At 30.5% G+C, this 20646-nt stretch overlaps 3 protein-coding genes across 3 annotated transcripts; 2 read left to right on the top strand and 1 right to left on the bottom strand.

The window, feature by feature from the left end:
* Positions 1-6452: 6452 nt before the first annotated feature.
* Positions 6453-6949, top strand: LOC133029156 (uncharacterized). The gene is made up of 2 exons (XM_061101645.1): positions 6453-6571; positions 6657-6949. Exons 1-2 carry the CDS (start codon positions 6473-6475, stop codon positions 6894-6896), a joined length of 339 nt encoding a protein of 112 aa, XP_060957628.1. The 5' UTR covers positions 6453-6472; the 3' UTR covers positions 6897-6949.
* Positions 6950-6985: 36 nt separating this feature from the next.
* On the top strand, positions 6986-7837 carry LOC133033341 (uncharacterized). The gene is made up of 4 exons (XM_061108065.1): positions 6986-7060; positions 7140-7241; positions 7335-7552; positions 7657-7837. Exons 1-4 carry the CDS (start codon positions 7004-7006, stop codon positions 7835-7837), a joined length of 558 nt encoding a protein of 185 aa, XP_060964048.1. The 5' UTR covers positions 6986-7003.
* A 2463-nt stretch (positions 7838-10300) lies between these two features.
* On the bottom strand, positions 10301-11954 carry LOC133032343 (uncharacterized). Its single transcript, XM_061106260.1, has 2 exons — positions 11585-11954; positions 10301-11122 (listed from the first exon to the last, which is right to left on the bottom strand). The coding sequence occupies exons 1-2, from the start codon at positions 11609-11611 to the stop codon at positions 10316-10318; spliced, it is 834 nt and encodes a 277-aa protein (XP_060962243.1). The 5' UTR covers positions 11612-11954; the 3' UTR covers positions 10301-10315.
* Positions 11955-20646: the final 8692 nt, after the last annotated feature.

The following is a 20646-nucleotide window of genomic DNA, read 5'->3' as shown; positions in this document are numbered from 1 at the left end:
GAGGAAAATAGGGTTGATGATGACCTAGACTTATCATCATTGCATCACATGCTTTGGAAGAGACAAAATTGATGATGACCTTCATGGGCTAGGCTTAACCTTTTTGGGTTGGGTTGCTTTGGACTTCAACAAAAATGTCATTTTTTTCTTCATTTCTTTTCAACTTTGCTCCTTCCTCTTTCTTTCAACAAAAATACACTTTAATTCCTACAAGAAAGACATAAATTGAATCAAAATCAAATATTTTCATTTATAAAATATATTACAATAATTTCATGAAAATATCAATTAAAACTCAATTTATTTTATTATTTAAAATAAATAAAAGTGTATTTTTAACCACTAATCACAACCCCCAACTAGCTTATTGCTAGTCCCTAGCAATTTAAGCGGAGAAAAAGAATAATCGAGTTGAATAAACAAGTCAAATCACGCAAAAATATCCAAGCATTTTCAAAATATTAGTAGAGAGTTAAAGATTGCTATCAGTGTTATTTCAGTTGTAACAACAGAGTTGTGTGTGTGTGCACCAAACTGTATTTATTTTATTTCAAGTCTTAACACAAATAGTATCGAAAAATCTCAAAAGTGTAAAGGTCTCAACTCCAATTTTTTTTCACGGGTATTGAAAGTATTTATATTGGAAGGGTGACACTCTTTGGAGTTGAAAATGTAACAATTAACGCACAAATGAGAGAGGATAAACTTTTTAGGACAAGCAATTTGAACAAATATTGATCACAAGATAGACATATCAAACCAATAGAATTCAAATGACAAACAACCTTTGGGATTTACATGAAAAACTCACAAGATAAAGAGCCAACTAACTAACTAATAAATAAAGAAATATAATAACAATTTTTTTTTTCTTTAGAGAGACATGTGATGCTTCTCTTTTTTTTTTTTTTAATTAAAATAAACTAACATGAAACTTTTTTTTTTAGATATGGAAAGAATGGAGGAAAATAGAAATAAAATGATATTACTTTTGCTATTTTTATTCTTTTTTCTCAAAAAAAAAAAGATGGAGACTACTTGAAAATCAAAAGAAAATGATGTTGCTCTTGTTTTTTTTTTTCATTATATATATTTTTTTGATGATTTTTTTTTCTTTATTTTTTTTTTTTTTGATTTGATGATCTTTTTTTTTTTACTTTTTTTTTTTCTTCTTTTCCTTTTTTTTTTGACAAGAGACAACATATAAAAATAAAGATATAAAGAAATACAATAAAGTTACAAAGACATAAATACAAAGGCTCTTTTAACATAAAATTAATCCATCTAGTAAATGTTATGTTTGAAATTCCAAAAATTTGACTTTGCCAATTCAAATGATCAATAAAAGTTTAAAAGTTGTTTTCTCAACTCTCACAACTCACCAAAAATGAAAAACTTTACACTCAAAATTTTTCTTAACTATATGTGTTTGCAACCATTTTACCACATGTTTGGAAAGTGCACAAGAGAACTCTGAAAATCACAACTTGGTAACAAAATATAGCAAATATTGACTCAAACTGTAATTTTACAATCATGCTTGGATAATTTTGAAAAAAAATTGACTTAAAAATTCAACAAGACAATTATAATTTTCCAAATGAACGCTCACCAGAGCTCACCACCCCCAACTCAAAATTAGACAGTGTCCTCAATGTCACAAAAAATATGAAATGAAAAAAGATAGGGAAAAGTGTACACCTGATTGACGACAATATGCACGGAGTGAGAGTGGAGATATCCTGATAACAGTAACCCAAAACAAACATAGAAAATAAAAAAAGATAAAATAACTTAAATAAACTTACTAAAAACATAAAGATAAAACCTGATTAGTCATTGGTAGACAGAAGTGATCTCCTCAGGTAAGTCTACCAACTATATGTTTGTACTATCCAGTATCAAAAATGAACTTTCTGTTATCCTTCGTCTCAAGAATTGATGCATTGGTGACATTTTCAGGATAAAGAAAGTATTTGTTCTCAAAATCATGGAGGAAATGGTATGCTTGGTTGCTTGAGAAAATTTTACAAATTTCCTCCACAACTGTGTCTATCACATCAGTATGATAATACTTGTTTTCATTTGGAATGACATTTGGAAGGGTTGGAAAAATTTCAGGATGAGAAATATTGTCACTCCAAATAGTAATAGCATCATCCCCATTGAGTTTGCAAGAGATTGGGGTAGAGGGTGATGGTATTATCTCAATTTGTGGAGGAAGAACATTGTTTGAAATTTGTTCATTGAATTCCATATTGTCCTCTACTAATTGAGTGAGCAAAGCACTTTGGTTTTCACTCATCTTTCTTTCATTCTCTAGACTAGAAAAGAATGTTGAACTATTTTCCTCTAGAGATTTGCTATTGGTAAATTGAGATGAATGACAAAACGTATAAGCTTTCTCGGCAAAATCTAAATCAATGGGTGCATTGTAATTGTACTCAGACTTCCAACTACAGTCAATAAGATTTTTCCAGTTATGAGTATCATTCTTATTATCAACTACTTCGTAGTCAAAATAAGGTTCATCATAAACTTCATATGTATCATCATACTTAGCTTTCAAAACATCTAATTTTTTAGTTAATAAAATTACTTGAGCTTGAAGTTTTTCTCTTTCGCTAAGTTGAAATGCACCATTAAAATTATTGGTACCATCAGTAGTACTATAATTTGCAAAGTTTCTACATGAAGCATAGTATGTTGGAAAATAAAACTCAAAACGTTGCTTCTCTTCTTCATTCATTTCTCTTTTATTTTATTCATAGTTTTTTTTTTTTAAAAAAAAAAAAAAATTAGTATAAGGTACAAAAATGCAATATTACAAAGACTAACACAAGAATGCTCCCAGGCCGATTGGAAAGGTTGCCAAGGTACCACTTCGTCCCGACCTTTCCTAGACAGAACCGAAGTTCCCAGGTAAGGTGGAGGGTACACTAACGCAAACCTTATTTAAAAACCAATCTTTCTTAGACAGAACAAACTCGGTTTGTGTCATATATATTATTACATTGTTGTAAGAAATACTAAGTATTTTATGATTTTTATATATTTTTTGTATTTTATGATTTTGTTTAGAGTTGCTAAAATCTAGATCAAAAATAAAAAAAAAATTAAATTAAATTAAAAAAATAATAATAATAAACAAAAAAACAAAAAAATAATATAAACTATCACACTACAAGAAAAGGTGTTTTTGCCGGCGCATTTAGTGACATGCGCCGGTAAAAGTTGTCGAGACTACCAAAATTGTGGAATCCCAAATTTATTTTGGGTTTACTTTTACCGGCGCACAAATGCGCCGGTAAAACATTGCAATGCCGGCGCAGTGAAGTAAAATGCGCCGGTAAAACGTAACAACATTAGGCGCGAGAATTTGCCGCCTTTGATTTCATTTTTGGGGCGCATTTGTTCTTTTACCGGCGCATATATGCGCCGGCAAAAGGCTAAAAAAAGTTGGAGGGAAAATTCCCGCGTGTGTTTTATTTGGTAGGTGAGGACACTTTTACCGGCGCACTTATGCGCCGGCAAAAGTGTTAGTAAAACGCGCGTTTTACTGGTAGGTCAGAGTAAATTTTTTAAAGAACTTTTACCGGCGCAATTGGATGCGCCGGTAAAAGTTATAATATGTATCAGGGGGCACGAAGCCCCCTTTCTTCCCCATTTTCCTTTTCCACAAACAAACCGCCCTCTCTCTTTCTCTCTGGTTCTCTCTCTCTCGTTCTCTCTCGTTTCACTCTCAATCTCTATCAAACTCTCTCAATCTCTCTAAATTTTTCTCAAAATCTCTCTTTCCCACTCAATCTCTCTTTGTTCATCTATTTTTTCCCCAAAAAAAATAGTCCGATCACCATTTGTCTTCACCACCGCCGGCTGCACCACCGCACCGCCGCCGTCCGCACCACCGCACCCCCCAAACGCCGGCTGAAAGGTATTTTTTAATTTTAATGTATTGTTTAAAAATTTAAATTTATATATATGTGTATGTGTATGGTATATATGTATGTATATGGATGTGTATGTATGTATACATGTGTATGTGAGTGTATATACGTATATTTGTGTATGTGTATGTAGGTATATATGTGTGTACGTGTATGTATGTATATATGTATGTATGTATGTATGTATGTATATATGTATGAATATATGTATGTAAAATGTATGTGTATATATGTGTATATGTGTGTATGTGTATATATGTGTATATGTGTATATATTTGTATATGTGTATATGTATGTATATATGAATGTGTGTATGTATGTATATATGTGTGTATGTATGTATATATGTATGTAAATATATATGTATATATGTGTGTATGTGAGTGTATAAGTGTATGTGAGTGTATGTGAGTGTATGTGGTTGTGGTTGTATGTGTTGATATGTATTTAGATATTAAATTTTTAATTTGATTTTACTTTTTTATGGAATTAGGTCCGTGTTCAACCGCTCGGGATTACCGCAAGCTGCCACAAGTTGTTATTTTTGCACTCGATTCAGGTATATTTTTTTGCTTTTGCTTAGTACGTAGTAGTTTTTGATATTAGTTTATATGTATATGCATGTTAGTGAAGTAGGTTCTGTGATAAAATTGACTGCTGTTGGATGGGTGGATTATTTTTTTGTTTATATATTGTCTTGCAATATTTGTTTGTGTTGTTTATAGGTTTTGAAAATTTTGGGTTTACAATTTTTAAGCCGTTATGCTGCCGAAATTTTAGTAGGTAAAATGTAAAATTAATTAATTGTTTAAAAAAAAATTAAGAATAACTAGCTAAAGTAATTGTTGATAAAATAAAATAAATAAAGTAAAACATAAAATTGAAATTGGAACATGTAATTTAAAAATTTAGTGAAGTAATTTTATTTAAAAAAAAAAATATTTTCAATTTAAATAATAAATAATTAGAAAAATATTTAATTAAAAAATGTAATGTATAAGTTAAAATGTAATAAAGTGGTATTAAATGTTTTTAAAAAGTTAGTAATTTTAATGTAAATAATAAATGATAAAAAAATATTAATAAAAGTAAAAAATAATGTAATATATAATTTACTATATATTAAAATTTTTAAAAAGTTAGTAACTTTAATTTAAATGAATAAATGTGAAAATTATAAATTACTACTTATTGTTTAATTTTAAAAAGTAAGTAAGTGATATTATTAACTTTAAAAAGGTTGTAATTTTTAAGTTAAAAAAAGAATAGAAAATTATGAAATAACTTTTATAATAAAAATTAAAATTTAATCAAGTGATATTTTTAAAATTTTAAAACTTTTATACTTATAATCTAAAAATAAAATAAAATAAAATTTTAAAGTAATTATATTTAGAATTTAATCAAGTTATCATAAAGTAAGTGTAACTATAAAGTAACTATAAATGAGCATAAGATATTAAAATAGCATAAAATTAAATTGTTTTTATCTTTTCTTCATCTCTTTGGTTATACACCAAAGATAGGATAGAACAATTGTATTTGTATTATCACATAGTGATAATTAAATTTTTTTTCAATTTTACACATGCACGAAATACCTTAGACCCGTTTGGAGAGGCTGAGTCAGTAAGGACTCTTAAATACGCTTCTCCAAATTATCCAGGACTGTTTGTCCGCATGGATAGTTTGGGCTTGTTTTATACTTATAGTATGATCTATTGCTTATTTGATTATTTCATTAGTAGATATTTTGGTACAACGTCTTCTTACACGTTCTTGTAAGTCGGCAAACTTAATTACTACAAGTTTGCTAACTTATAAGAACTATTGGGGAGGTGCTTCTTAGAAATTTTTACAAAAATGAAATAATCTTAAGAGCGTAGATTGCACTATATGTATATTACAAACCTGAATGGGATAGGTTCTTTACCCTTTTAGTAATGGAGTGAGAAGGTGGATTAGGACACGGATGGGGAGACACCCTTTGTACAGGAAAACAATTCAGCTGAAACCGAGTTCGTTGTTCAACTTCCACAGTTGGATGATGTTGACTATGTTCGCCATGATGTCGACCCAACTGAAGTTGCAAACATCCATCGTGTGAATTCACAGCCTCAACAATTAGATGATTTCATTGTCGATGATGACAACGAGGATCTAAATACCGAAGAAGACAACTCCTTAGAATTAGAGAGTGACAGTGATGATAATGCTGTATATGTAACTGATGATGAGGATGATGAATTGTAATTGACATAGTGTTTTAAATAAAATAAAAATTACAACCCTTCTTCTTTAATATGTTTGCAATATGTTAGTTTATTTTAAATAAACAATATGTGTTGTATATGTAGTATGTCTACACCAGGTGGCAGCAGTTCGAAAAAGAAAGGCGTCAGAGGTAAATACAAGGGCAAGAATGTTGAGGAGGAGCTCTCCAAAACACAATCTGCCAAGTTACCGATTGAGGTGCACGCAGACCGGCACCCCGTAGGCAAGAACGGAAAAAAAATTCAACAATATGGCCAAATGGATGACTCGGATGTCTATCCCCATTAATAAATTCAAATGGGAAGATGTCAGTAGAGCTGACATCAACGCACTGTGGGATAGACTTGAGGTATGCCTTACTAATTTTTTTAATTTCTAAATTACTATACTCTTATTAAATTGTAATTAATGTATTAATGTGTAACTTTTTGCAGACCAAGTTTATCCTCCCACGAGATAACCCTACATTCGTAGACTACGGTGAGTACGAGATGTCAAAGGGTTTACGTGACTGGAGGGCAGACTGCAAGAAGAAGTGGATACAAAACATTGAGGAGCTTGGACAGGAGAGGGCCGACATGTCACCTCCTGAGGGAGTAACTCAAGAGGTGTGGAGTGACTGCATCGCTTATTGGAGCACAGACAAACAAAAGGTACATTTTTTAAAATTTTAAATTTTGGTAATGTTTAATTTATATAGTCAATAATAAATAATTAATTGTTAGAAAAATTATTAATTTCAAAGTAGAGCGGAAATAAAAATAAAGAAAGTCGGGGTAAGATGAAATTTTTAGGAGGCTGGGGCTCCAAGCCCATTGTTTCACATGTTGTCGAAGGGGTAAGTTTATATTTAACTATCATTCATTTAACTTTTTCTATTAAAATAACGAGACTAATATATTTTCTCTTGAAAATAGGCTAACCCCGACACAGGAGAACTGCCAACTGCGGTGGAAACTTTTCAAAAGTTTCACCATAAAGGCAACGATTGGCGCAACGAGTTCGCGCAACAAGCTTACGTAAGTTTACGTTTTAATTCAATTTTTATTTATTTCTTTCAATTTATTTTGTGTTAAAATTAACCATTTAACTTACTTGTTTAATTGTTTTAGGAGCAAATGGTTGAAATAGCGGCAACTCAACCAGCGCCCACTGCAGATGAGCCCGAAGAGCCTGCTGTCGATCCTACACAGTACCCCCGAGACTTACCTGTTATGACGCAAGTACTCGGGGAACGATCTCGGCATCTTAGAGGCTTTGGTCATCTCCCCAGACTGAAGGGAGTTGGGGCCAAAAGAGCACCTGCCACGCATCCTTCGGCCAACCGACCGTTACAATGGAACAAGACGAGGCTTTACGAGAAAAAGTGGAGGAAGCGGAGCAGACAACTCAACATACGAGGCAGCAGTATGAGACACAACAACTCTACCTCAGACGATTCCAAGATCAGTTTGAGTATCTTTCTCGAGCTGTGCCGGGTTTCAACTTGCCTCCCATGGATCTTCCACCATTGCCCACTCCTGGTGCTGGATCATCGGCTGCTGCTGGTGCTGGATCGTCATCGCAGCCTCCCGAGACTCAGAGAAACAACGATGACGACATTACCCGCCTATAGAACTGTACTTTTTTTATTATCCAGTTCGAACATTTAACATTTTGTTTATATACTGATTTTAGTAGTAATTAATGTTGGTTTATCTTGTAATGTAAATTATGTTGGTTTATTTTGTTAATATAATATTATAATTATTTAAAAAAATATAATTAATTATATTTAATTAATTAATATTAAAATTAATTAAATATAATTAATTAAATTTTTTTAAAAATAAAATTTAATACTTTTGCCGGCGCAATAGTGCGCCGGTAAAAAGTGGCAAAAACAATTGGCGCCAACAGTCAGATTGGCGCCAATAGTTTTGCCGGCGCACTATTGCGCCGGCAAAACCTAATCATAGCAGGTTCAAGGCGGATAAGGGCATTTTTTAACACCGGCGCTTATTTTTTGCCGGCGTTATTCCTCGCCGGTAAAAGGACGTTTTACCGGCGCAGTTAATGTACGCGCCGGTAAAAAGTCCTTTACCGACCAAGCTTCCCAGATAAGCTTTGCCGGCGCACAACTGCGCCGGCAAAGCTTTACCGGCGCAGTCAGTGTACTTTTGCCGGCGCAACAATGCGCCGGTAAAAGCTGGATTTCTTGTAGTGTCACACTATAACAAGTACTAAAATAAAAAAAAAATACTAAACAATAGCTATTATAAAATTAAATAATAATTTTTTTTAGGAAAAGCAAATAAAAAAAAATTATATAAATATATATGTGTGTTTTTTTAATCAAGAAATCATTTCTGATAAGGAAGATCGGATAAAACCGCAACCTTAGAGCATACTTTGAATTACTTGATAATTTTTTTTTTCTTTTCTTCACAAATATTTACACAACATAAGCTAATATTTCACAGGAAAATAAAATGTAACAAAAAAAAAAATTACTAACCTCTTGATTGTAGATTTCACTAAGCTTTTTTAAAAAAATTACCTCCCCGGCAACGGCGCCAAAATTTGTTTAACGCCCAAATGTGACTTCCACTAGCGGTGGTTGTAGTATAGATCGGGCGGTCGATTCTACAGGAAGGTGATTATGGACAAAAGCGTTAGTAGAAAAATAAAAACAAAAGGTTAATAATAAGTGATAATAGTAACCAATGATTTTGTGATTTTTAATTTGATAATAAATATTAAAAGAGAGCAAATAGATGTGTAATCAATAGTAAAAGAGAGAAAGGCTTCAAGAATCATCCATATGCTTGTTTAGCTATTTTGTACCTTTGATTCACTAAGTTGACACAAATGATGTAACATTAAAGTTCATTATATTTTGAGTATACAAGTTCTTAAAAATAAAAGAAATAATTTAATCTTATGTAGAACCTAGAAATGACATTATACATCAAGCAATAATGCAATAAAAGATTAAATATAAAACTAAACATCAATATTATTTTTACTAAATAGTAACACATAGAAAGAGCATGACTAATCCTATATATTTTTAGTAAAAATAATGACAAAGAGATAGAGATGGAGATGGAGGTGATAGTGAAGGAAATGTACATTAATATTACTTTTATTAATTTTTAGACACATAGGGAGAGCATGACTAAACCTATATATCATTTAACAAAAAGTAAATAAAAATGAACATAAAAGATAGAAATGAGCAATACTACCATTACTATAATCACTAAATAAAAATATATAGAAAGAGCATGACTAAGTCTATATATATATTTGGTATAATAGCATAGATAGTATAGATGGAAGAAGAACATAAAAATAAAAGTGGAATATGAACTTGCATTACTCAAATAAACATTACAACAAAAAGTGAATCAAAGATACAAAATAACCGCACTTTGCATATGGAATCATCCCTAACCTTCCAAGGAAGATTAGGCCATTATGCTAATCATTCTCACAAAATTTCTAAAGAGAAAAGATGAGAAGAAAGGTTGAGAGAATTTTGCTATAGTTTTTCTACACTAAAAATTACACTCCAAAAATTACTAAAATGAGCTCCTATTTATAGAGCCATAAAAGGACTAAAAATAAATAAATAAAAATTTGGGATTATAAAATAAATATTAAGATTAAATTTGACATTTCAAATCAAAAATAAAATTAATATTATTTTTGTTATCATTGTGATTTTGACTTCTACTCTTTGGATGAAGGTTGAGTGTGGAAGAGGAAAATAGGGTTGATGATGACCTAGACTTATCATCATTGCATCACATGCTTTGGAAGAGACAAAATTGATGATGACCTTCATGGGCTAGGCTTAACCTTTTTGGGTTGGGTTGCTTTGGACTTCAACAAAAATGTCATTTTTTTCTTCATTTCTTTTCAACTTTGCTCCTTCCTCTTTCTTTCAACAAAAATACACTTTAATTCCTACAAGAAAGACATAAATTGAATCAAAATCAAATATTTTCATTTATAAAATATATTACAATAATTTCATGAAAATATCAATTAAAACTCAATTTATTTTATTATTTAAAATAAATAAAAGTGTATTTTTAACCACTAATCAACACACTATGTTGTATTCTTTTGTGCAAGATTTCACTACTTTGTATTGAAATGTCTTCTTGATTGCAAAGTAGCATAGTGTACTTATCAATGTTTCTTTGTCCTTGTAAATTTGCCCCTTCTCTATTGTTTCATGTCGTTTGTCATTGATGATAATCATTTCTGTGTTGTCCACTTCCTCTTCTTCTTCCTGGTTGTTTTCGAGTTGCTGTACCATTTCTGCAGCCACAAGCTTTGCATAGTCGGTGAAGTCGAAATCTTCATCTACTGCTGTAGTTTTTTCTCTGTTGTTTTCTGGTTGTTGTATGGTTGATTCTGATGACACTGTTCCTGTTTCTAGGAAAAATGTATCAACTTCACCAGATCCCATCGTCTGCGCAGATAGTTGTTGCTTGGAAGTTGTTGCCGTGTTGTTTCCAGGTTGCTGCAAGTCTTCCTGTGCTGCGTTGTTGTCATACGATTCCATGATCATATTGTTCCACACCATTGTTTGGTTAGGTGGTGCCGTGTTACTGGTTTTGTTCACACACAATGGGTACCTTGTGAAATCAACCTCCTTCGTTAATAGCTTTATGTAAAACAACAGACTTTTGTCATCCTTGATTTGTAGTGGTTGGCCTCCTTCCTTCAGTTGTAGTTGTGTTGATTCAGGGTTGCATTGGAGTTCTTCCATCATTATTCTCATTAGTTCCTCAAAAGTGCACTTGGTCGAAATTAATTCTCCACTTGATTCATAATCAACATAGTTTTTGTGGTCATCCCAATGCCCATTGCTCTGCACCAATATTTGTAATGGTTCCGTATCCTGAAATAATGTAAATTATTTACTTGGTTCAGTTTTTGTAGTTGCAAACAACTATTTTAATCTGTCAAAACAACCAATAAACAACTCTTTCCAGCAATAACTTATGCATCTAACACTTTCATCTGGCCGACTATTTATATAGGTTAAATCAACTATCAAACAACTATGTTAAAAGCAATCAGTAATTAATAACAATAGATTCATATTTTCTAGTTTGTAGATCCCAAACAACTATTATTCCACTGTAAAACAACTTGTAAACATCAGTTTTCAGAATAAAACACTGTAGCAACTATTTATATGCGTTAATGTTTATTTTCATGCAAACCGTTGTTGTTTTTTTCTCAGCTTCATCAATATTTCATTATTATTTCAATTTAATCCGGTTTTCATCAATTAATATCAAATTTCTAATCATCTACACTAAAAGATGTTTTCACGTTCACGAAAAAATTTGTTTACCTTCAATTCTCCTTCTGATTCAATCATGGGTGAGTTTCTTTGATTTCCAGCTCTCCTTCTACTCGGTTCTTCTCCTCTGATCGCGATTTCTTTGTTCAATGATTGTTGTTTTTGAGTTTTTTTTGTACATCAATGGAGGTTTCCTGGTTTTTTTTTTTTTCCTTTCCGTTTTTGATTTTGGATTTTCGGGATTCAGCTTGTTTCCTAGGAGTTCTACATTTTTTTAGATTTTGATTTTGCTGGTTTTGGAAGAAAGATGGTTGAGATTCGGTTGTTGGGGTTGGATCGCTGGGTCACGAAGAAGCTTGCGGCTGGGTCACGAAGAAGATGGTGTTTCCGTTTTGCTTGGCCGGCATTTTTGTAATTAACAACTTTCTAGTTTTTATTTTTGTTTATTTCCTTTTTTAGGATCATAAATATAAATTTATTACATTTTTAGTTTATAATAGAAAAAATCTCATTAATATATACATCCATATGTAAAATAAATTACAAGTTATAGAACAATTTCACAAAATCACTATTTATCCAAAAAAAAAAAAAAATCATAGGTACGTCAAAAAAAATCATTGTTTGCAAAAAAGAAAATAAATAAAAAATCACAAAATCATTAAATAACACGCGCACGTACAGCTATGGTTCACTAAACAAATCAACATAACATACACGTGTCCCTTACGAAACGATGACATGAAATGAAAAGAGAGAAAAAAAGGTAGCCAAAAACTACGTACCATTATTCTCTCATTATTAAGAAATGTTAGATTTGGGAATAGGAGCCATGACAGATATTATATAGATCATATTGTTAAATGACAACCAAAGCCAAAGCTGAAAGGTCCACACAACTTGCTCATTCATTGACTTGATGAGTAGTTTCTGGTTAGCAGATATATAGTTGGAAGAAACATTTGTTTCTCTTCTACCATATAAATATTTCTTTTTTTAAAAAAAAAATAAAAAAGGTCAACCAGTCTACAATATAACTGTATATAATATGTATGAGATTAATTGTATGAGGCTAAAATATTAATTGATCAATCAAGTAAGGATAATGGGTCATAAAACACGTATTGCAATAGTCATGACCTATAGACATACGTATGCTGTATATATAAATATGTAAACAATTCGGTAGGGGAATTGTTTTTATATTCTCTCGATTAAGGGTATCTCAATTGATGTACTTGTAATTATAATAGACAATAGACATATTATTGTTTAAAAAATTAATTCCGAATAATAGCTAAGAGATGATAAACTTAATTAAAGTATTAATATATATGTTTCATGCACGTAGATTATGTTTGGATAGATTAGAATAATTCCAATTTTTTTATATATAGTTCTGTTCTGTTCAATTGTTTAAAATCACTCATAGAGATAAACTAATTATTTTTACAACTTAAATTTTTTAGCAGTACCAAAAATTATTTGACTTCCTTTTTTCTTTTTCTTTTTTTTTTTAAAAAAAAAATAAATAAATAAATCTCACGATATGTACCATATATGTGTATATTGTGTATTGAAAAAATAATGAAAAATTAGAGTGTATATATATTCTTACAAAAAAATAGAGACTTTTATATGGCAATAAAAACATACATGCCCATACTATTTTGAAAAACCGTAATGTTCATTATTTGAATACTAAAAACATACATGCCCATGGCCATACTACATAATACTAATAAGTAATAAGAAAGTTGGCTGGATTGATTCCAACTAGAGTTTTTCAACTTTTTAAGGTTGAAGTCATACGTGATCGGGGTGACGAATTAGGAAGTCAAAGTATCCCTACAATATACATGGTCTATTATTACTATTTAGCTTGCTTATTGGACAACATTTTTTTGTCCACTTAATTAGTTGTTTATCAAATTAGGTTGAAACTTGAGACAAAGAATTTCGTATAAAATAAAATTAATTAATAAATATATATATATAATTCTAGGAAATTATAAGTAAATATAAATTGTAAATTGTATTAACGTAAGAAATTAATCAATTACTTTTAAAAAATAGTTTTGGACAAATCAATATCACATACTAAAAACATATTTATAACCCATATAAATGACACTTAATGAATTATAAACAACGTGAGTCATTTAGTTCTAATATATTTAAAAAATATCACGTGTATAATTTTGTTTGTGTGGTTATTTTTCTAACAAATTAAGAATCTCGCAAAATTTTAGAAATAGAATAAAAAGAACTAAGGTGTCACCTAGACTTGTTTTGTGCATATTGAAATAAATCCTCATATACACTGTCCAAATCAACACTAATACAGTTACAACAAATAAAATAAAAGTACAACAAACAAACTTTGGCCTTAACAAACTCTTACACTGAACCAAAGTTAGTTGCAAATTTAGTTAACTTTTGTAACTAACTTTCAGCTCGCTTTCTTGAGTCCTAGATCTACAAATGCAAGAAAAAGATAAACTAGGAAACAAAGATCGAAGAGGAGAAGGAAGAGACTTACGGAGCTAAGTCTTAGAGCCTAAGGGTTTGGGCTCAGAGGTTCGTTTCCATGAGAGAATATACACAAAGAGAAGAAAAATAGTAAGAAATAGAGAGATAAACACTAAGAGAAATACATGTAAAAGAAAAGGATTACCAATCAATTATCTGTGATTTGGAATCCATTATTGTACTGTGCTGATCATTGAAGATCTGGTAGTGGAAATGAGCCATTTCTGAGGTGAGCTCGAAAGAGGATGTACCCAGCAACATTTGGAGAACCTCTATAAATTTGGTGTTCTCTATTCTTTATTTGTCTTTACCATCGTATAGTTATATGTGTGTATATGTGTTTGTCGATTAATCTTTGATTTGGGGAGGGTGAGAAGGTTTGTTTCAAGACTGATGAGAACTTTGAGTTTTTGGAGAAGACACTCAAATCTAGGGTTTCAATTTGATAAGGGTGTGTGTGAAAGTGATTAGGGTTCGAGAGTGTTCTGTGAGGATTTTGTTTACGATCACAACAGTACATTTTTTATATTAGAGTTAAAAGTCGTTTGACTCGGAGAGAAAATGTCTAAATTAACCTTGGATACTTGATTCATTTATTTTTGTGGGGTATAGGGTAAAGTTGACATTCCTTACAGTGGAATCAGAACCATTCTTGGAAAGAAAGATACAACAGAAGCAGGGACATTGAATAAGGGGAAGAAAAAAAAATGAAAACCAAAACATTAAGAACATATTGCATACTTTTAGAAATTAATACGAGCATATTTGTTAGGTTATTTTGGTATTAATTTTAGATTAAGTTTAGTATATTTTTAATTGAGTTTTAATTGTGTTTGGAGTATTTTTACGCTTGTTATCGATCTTTTATTTTTACAAATTTAAAATAAAAGAAGATTAGAAAAATATTAGAGAAAAAAGATGGAAAAAAAGATAAAAATATCTCACAAAAAGATGATATTTAAAATAGAGAAAATTATGCAAAAATAAATAAATAAATAAATAAAGTTGAAACATCAAGCCTGAATTCGACTATCTTCTGATTAGATTTTGAAAAAAAGTCAAAACGTAAAAGTTCTAGATCTCTCTTTTATCTTTCCGAAAAATCTTGAATTGTCCGATTCTAAGCAATATCGAGAGAGTTATGGCCAAAATACTATCAGTCAATGCAGTAGAAAAATCACCGTCGAACGAAGCCATCTGGTGAAACTCCCACACGGGCCGTGGTCCAGTCCTTTAGGTGTCGCGTGAGTTTTGGTGGTTTCCTAATTCGAATAGGCATTTAACATGTGCATTTTTATATCTTTTTAGTCTCTGAAAGCCTATATAAAGGGTGAACTGGATTTGATTTGGGGGAAGCAATTTAGAGAAAAAAAAAAGTAAGAATTTCAAAGACAGAAGTCAATACTGGAGACATTCTGCAGAGGGTTTCCAGCATTATTTTATTCTCTATCTTATTCTCTTTCTTAAAGTTAATATGTGTGATTTTGCTTCCATGAACATGTGTAGCTAAACACTTTATTAGGGTTAGATGGATATTGTTTGATATTGCTTTATGGTATTAATATGATTTATTTTCCTCCCAGTTTCTATGTATTCTATTACATTCGTGCTTAGCTACTTTTAATTGTCTGATCACCAATTAATTGTTTATGATTTCAATGCGAGATCTGAGAAGTGAGTGTCAATTATGCTATAGTGAAATAGAACTGAATTTCGATATAGGACGAGAGTACCTATATGGTTTAGATAGCTTATAGGGTTTCTGTGTTTAATGCATGTTGCATGTTAAATTTATCACGAGAGTAGAAAGTTTGCATGTGATTGAGATTTATATATCTGAGAAGACTATAAATTACCTTAGTAAACCTGCTATTGCATAGAAATTGATAATAGGGAGATAATCATATTAGGCTATAATCAATAGAAACAATTGAAGTCGAAGCCCTAGTTTTTAGTAACTATTAATTTCCTTATTTGCTTACTCTTTCACTGTTTTTACTTTCTAGTTTTAATCCTTTCTTAATTTTTATTCAACCAAATAGAAGTAAAAGTTTAATTTTAACGTACTTAACTACAATCCTCGTGGGAACGACCTCACTCTTGGTGAGTTTACTACTTGTCACGATACGTGCACTTGCGTGTGCAAAATATCACAACAATATTTTTAAACCTAATCTTTAATATTTCTTCATTTAATTCTATTACATAGAAATAATAAGTTTCATTAAAATGGATATTGACCGTTTTGATGGCTTAGGTGACTATCGAATCTAGAGGAAGAAAATTAGGGATTGTTTGCCCAAAACAAACTATTGAAGGTCCGGACTGAACCAATAGAGTGGCATGTTGAAACAACAACTCAAGAGGAAGAATTGCTAGAAATAGCAACAAGCTTAATAATTTTCAACTTATCAGACTCAATAATAAGATTGGTTGAGAAGGAGAATACACTAGCAAAAATTTGAAAGAAAATGGAGATACAATTTCAGAAAAAGTCTTTCATAAACAAGATCTACTTGAACAAAAGAATCTTTAGTTTTAAAATGCGTCATTCAAAGACTCTGGAACAGAACTTAGATGAGTTCTTAAGATTTTATATTGAGTTAAGAAATTCAGGAGAAAATAAGACATTGAGTGATGAGAATCAAGCCATAATAATTCTTAACTCATTGCCAAAATCATAAGGGAAGTTAAAACTGCAATAAAGTATGGGAGAACTGATTACTCTTGAGGAAGTAATCTCAACACTAAAGTCCAAATATTTAGAGATGAAAGTTGAAAAACCTAGGAATCCTAAAGGAGACCTAAATCTAAGCAAGGGAAGACCAGCACAAAAGAAACCTTGGCAAAACAGAGGTAAAAGCACTAGCAGAGGATCACACAAAAGGAAACAATTATCACAACAAAGGAATATCTAATTTAAAGGACCTTAAAATCCCAATGGGTGTTACCACTGTGGAAAGCTTGGACATTTCAAAAGAGAAGTAGAGAAAAGCCTAATTCAGATCATCAAGAAGATTCAAGCAAACAAAACAAGAGCAAGAATGACCATCATAATGCTAACTTAAGTGATGGTTATGATAGTGGAGATATCTATGTGGCTGATCCATCTTTTAAAGATGATTGGATCATTGATTTAAGTGTACTTTCATATGACTAACAATAAATCTTATCTATTTGATTATATGGAATTTAAAGGTGGAAATGTCATCCTAGGAAATGATCAGACATGCAATATTGAAGGTTCATGTTCTATCAATTTTAAAGTGTTTGCTCAAATTATTAGAACTTTAACTAATGTTAGATATGTGACTGATTTATCCTGATACTTAATTTCTATAAGTGTACTTGATGATATGGGAATTGTAAGTAAAATTGAGGCATGAACTATTAAGTTGGCTAAAGGCTTTATGACAATCATAAAAGGACAGAAGAATGGTGGTCTATATAAGAGCATCTCCAATGGAATATCAAAAAGGAGGTGTATTGCTATATTTTAGCACACTCGAGAAAAATTATACTGCAATAGTGTTTTAAAAAGTGTACTAAATTTGACACATGCTAAAAGTTGTGCCAAATTTGGCACAAGATATAGCATTGTGCAAATTTAGCCTACAATAAATGTTACCTTTTTATTTACTATAATACCACTAATTATTATGATTCATTGACTTTTACTAAACTTTATTTACTTTATTTACCATATATCATTATTTAAATAATAAAAGAATAAAAAATAATAAGTTTTGTATATTCTCAATAAAATATGAAATGACCATCACTATAATCAATTATTTTTTATTTTATTTTACATCTTGTGCATTGGAGCACAATTGTAAATAGTGGGTCATAGTACAAACTCATTTTTTGTGCCAAATTTAATACAAATTTTAGATCTTCCATTGGAGATGGTCTATTACCCGCAAGGAAGTCCAATGGCTTGCTGCCACAACATTAAAGAATAACATGTAATAGAAGACATTAAAGTTATCTTATGGCACAAAAGACTAGGACATATTAGTGAAAGAGGCTTACAAATCATGAGTGAACAAATTTTACTTGGTAAAGAAAAGGTAACCAAGGTTGACTTTTGTGAATTTTGTATATTAGGAAAACATTATAGATTAAAATTTCAAATTGGCACACACAAATCACAAGATATTCTAGACTAAGTTCATTCTGATTTATGGGGACCTGATGTTGTGAATTTTCAACACGCAAGTATACGTATCGTTTTCAAGTAATAAACTTACAAGAGTGAGGTCAATCCCACGAGTATTGTAGTTATAAAGTACTAATAAATTAAATTCCCAATTCTATTTCACAATAAAATTTTAAGGAAGAATATTAAAATCTAAAGCAAATAAAAGCAATTAATTTAGAATGAAAATTAAAATGATTAGAGTTTAGGGTTATTAACTTCAATTAAATCTATCTTATATTTCTTAATATAACTTAATTCTTGAATATCAATTTCTATGCAATAGCAGATTTACTAAAGTAACTTAAATTCGGGGTAGGATATATAAATCTCAAGTTATATCTAAGTTTTCTACTCTCGTGATAAATTTAAACATATAAGAGGCATTTTTTAAAGAAACCCTAAATGTTATCCAAACCACATAGGTACTCTCGTCCTATATCGAAATCTATGTCTATTTTATTATAGTAGAATCAATACTCACTTCGATCAAATTTTGAATTGAAATCATAAAACAGTTAATTAGTGATCAAGTAATTTAAGTACTAATGAAATAGATGAACAAAAAAAATTGGCGAAGAACTAAATCATATTAAAATCAAAATTAGGGATAGTGCCTATTTCTTGTCTATTGTTGATGACTATTCTAGGAATGTGTGGATTTTTTTGTAAAAACATAAAAATGAAGCTTTTTAAAAGTTTGTTCATTGAAAATTACTTGTTCAAAATCTAACTAACAGAAAGCTAAAAACCCTGAGAATAGATAATGGCCTAGAATTTTGTAATGATGAATTTACAGGATACTGTTAAGATAATGGAATTTAAAGGCACAAGACATGAGAAAAATCTCTCAACGAAATGGTGTTGCTGAGAGGATGAACATGAAAATATTTAATAAGCACTACAAAAAGAAACTACATTTAGTGACAATATTTTAGTTACAACATAAATACTTTGTGACTAAATGTGACTTTTAGTAAAAAAAAAAGTTACTTGTGACTAAAACATAGTAATTAGATACAAATTATCACTAATTTAGCTTTAGTTACAACACGTATTGTGACTAAAAATACATTTAATCACAATAAATTGTGATTTTTGTGACTGATAACTTTAGTCACGAACCTTTTAGTCACATAAGAATGTTAATTTATAATTAGTCACAATTTTTTTGTTAGACCTTTTGTAGTGAAGCCCAGGTGCATGCTTTTCAATGTAAGAGTTGAAATAATTTTGACACTAAATTTAATGATAGCATAACAACAAATTTAATGTACTCTTTGAAAATGTTCTAATTCACAATGTAAGCTAAAGAAAAAGAACTTCCTTTGTCAGTGATTATTTAAGGCAGGATTTACAACCAATTACATAAAATATATACTCTGCACTTCACCAAACAGAGTAGCATTTTAAATGCCTCTTTTTTCGTTTTTTTTTTTTTTTTGATGAAAAGCGTATTTGATTAAACAACAAGTTAGACATCACGGTTATTACATAAGATGTTTGAAGGGATGGTGGATATCACCAAATTAACAACTTGTGGGAAAACGCCCACTTAACTATATTATGGGTAACAAAATTATAAGTCTTGTCGATATTAGAGAAAATATAACTAAAAAAACAAGAAGAGTAACTATTACAAATGCCTCACCTATGTATAAAAGTTTCTTATATATATTATATACAGTACCATCCTTCCCTAATGAAATAAAAATTTGTTATGATAGAATGTAAGATCACGGGGCAATATATTTATTGGATTTATTTTAGTTTAGTTATGATATTAGATACATTTGGTGAGGAAAAACATAAAAGGAAATACCTAACTAGAATATCCGAGGAGAATAATGCTATAGCTAGGGGACAAACTCAATTTTATTTTTATTTTTTTTTTATCAAGTACTGAGAAATGGAGACAAAATCCAAACAAATTTCTTGTAAGAATTTAACCAAACCACTCAAATTAATATTATCTTTATAATTATTGTTTATTATTACAAAATAAATTAAAGTGACGATGGATATTTATTATTAACTTTGGGTTTCATCAGGAAGCGCTATATTATATAAAGACTGGTCAATCGGATGCTAAAATTGAGAAGGGCGGCTCAACTCAACCTTGTGACTATTCAGAGAAGACAAAACGATATTTTTGGTCATATATGTGAGTTTTCGTGTGCCAGTTTCATATCGATCCTATGGTAACAATGGCATTTCGAACTGTATACATTTTTTTTTCTTCTTCTTTTTATCTCATTTATTTTTCTTTTTAAAATGTCTTAGCGGTTATGTTGACTTCCATATATTTTCCCCTTTAATCATATCGACCTTTTCACTCTAATTAATTAGGACGTATATATTAGTAGTTTTCACAAAAAAT

Source organism: Cannabis sativa, chromosome 1 (assembly GCF_029168945.1).
Source record: "Cannabis sativa cultivar Pink pepper isolate KNU-18-1 chromosome 1, ASM2916894v1, whole genome shotgun sequence".
Classification (NCBI taxonomy): Eukaryota; Viridiplantae; Streptophyta; class Magnoliopsida; order Rosales; family Cannabaceae; genus Cannabis; species Cannabis sativa.
Note: the sequence above shows the minus strand (reverse complement) of the source record. Positions and strands in the feature narration are given on the sequence as shown.

Bases quoted from the DNA above. Each gene is read 5' to 3' on its own strand.
- LOC133029156 (XM_061101645.1), top strand. From the start codon at position 6,473: ATGGCCAAATGGATGACTCGGATGTCTATCCCCATTAATAAATTCAAA. The intron at 6,572-6,656 runs GTATGCCTTACT...AACTTTTTGCAG, and splicing joins CACTGTGGGATAGACTTGAG to ACCAAGTTTATCCTCCCACG.
- LOC133033341 (XM_061108065.1), top strand. From the start codon at position 7,004: ATGAAATTTTTAGGAGGCTGGGGCTCCAAGCCCATTGTTTCACATGTT. The intron at 7,242-7,334 runs GTAAGTTTACGT...TAATTGTTTTAG, and splicing joins AGTTCGCGCAACAAGCTTAC to GAGCAAATGGTTGAAATAGC. The intron at 7,553-7,656 runs GTTACAATGGAA...ACTCTACCTCAG, and splicing joins CATCCTTCGGCCAACCGACC to ACGATTCCAAGATCAGTTTG.
- LOC133032343 (XM_061106260.1), bottom strand. From the start codon at position 11,611: ATGATTGAATCAGAAGGAGAATTGAAG. The intron at 11,123-11,584 runs GTAAACAAATTT...ACATTATTTCAG, and splicing joins AATCAGAAGGAGAATTGAAG to GATACGGAACCATTACAAAT.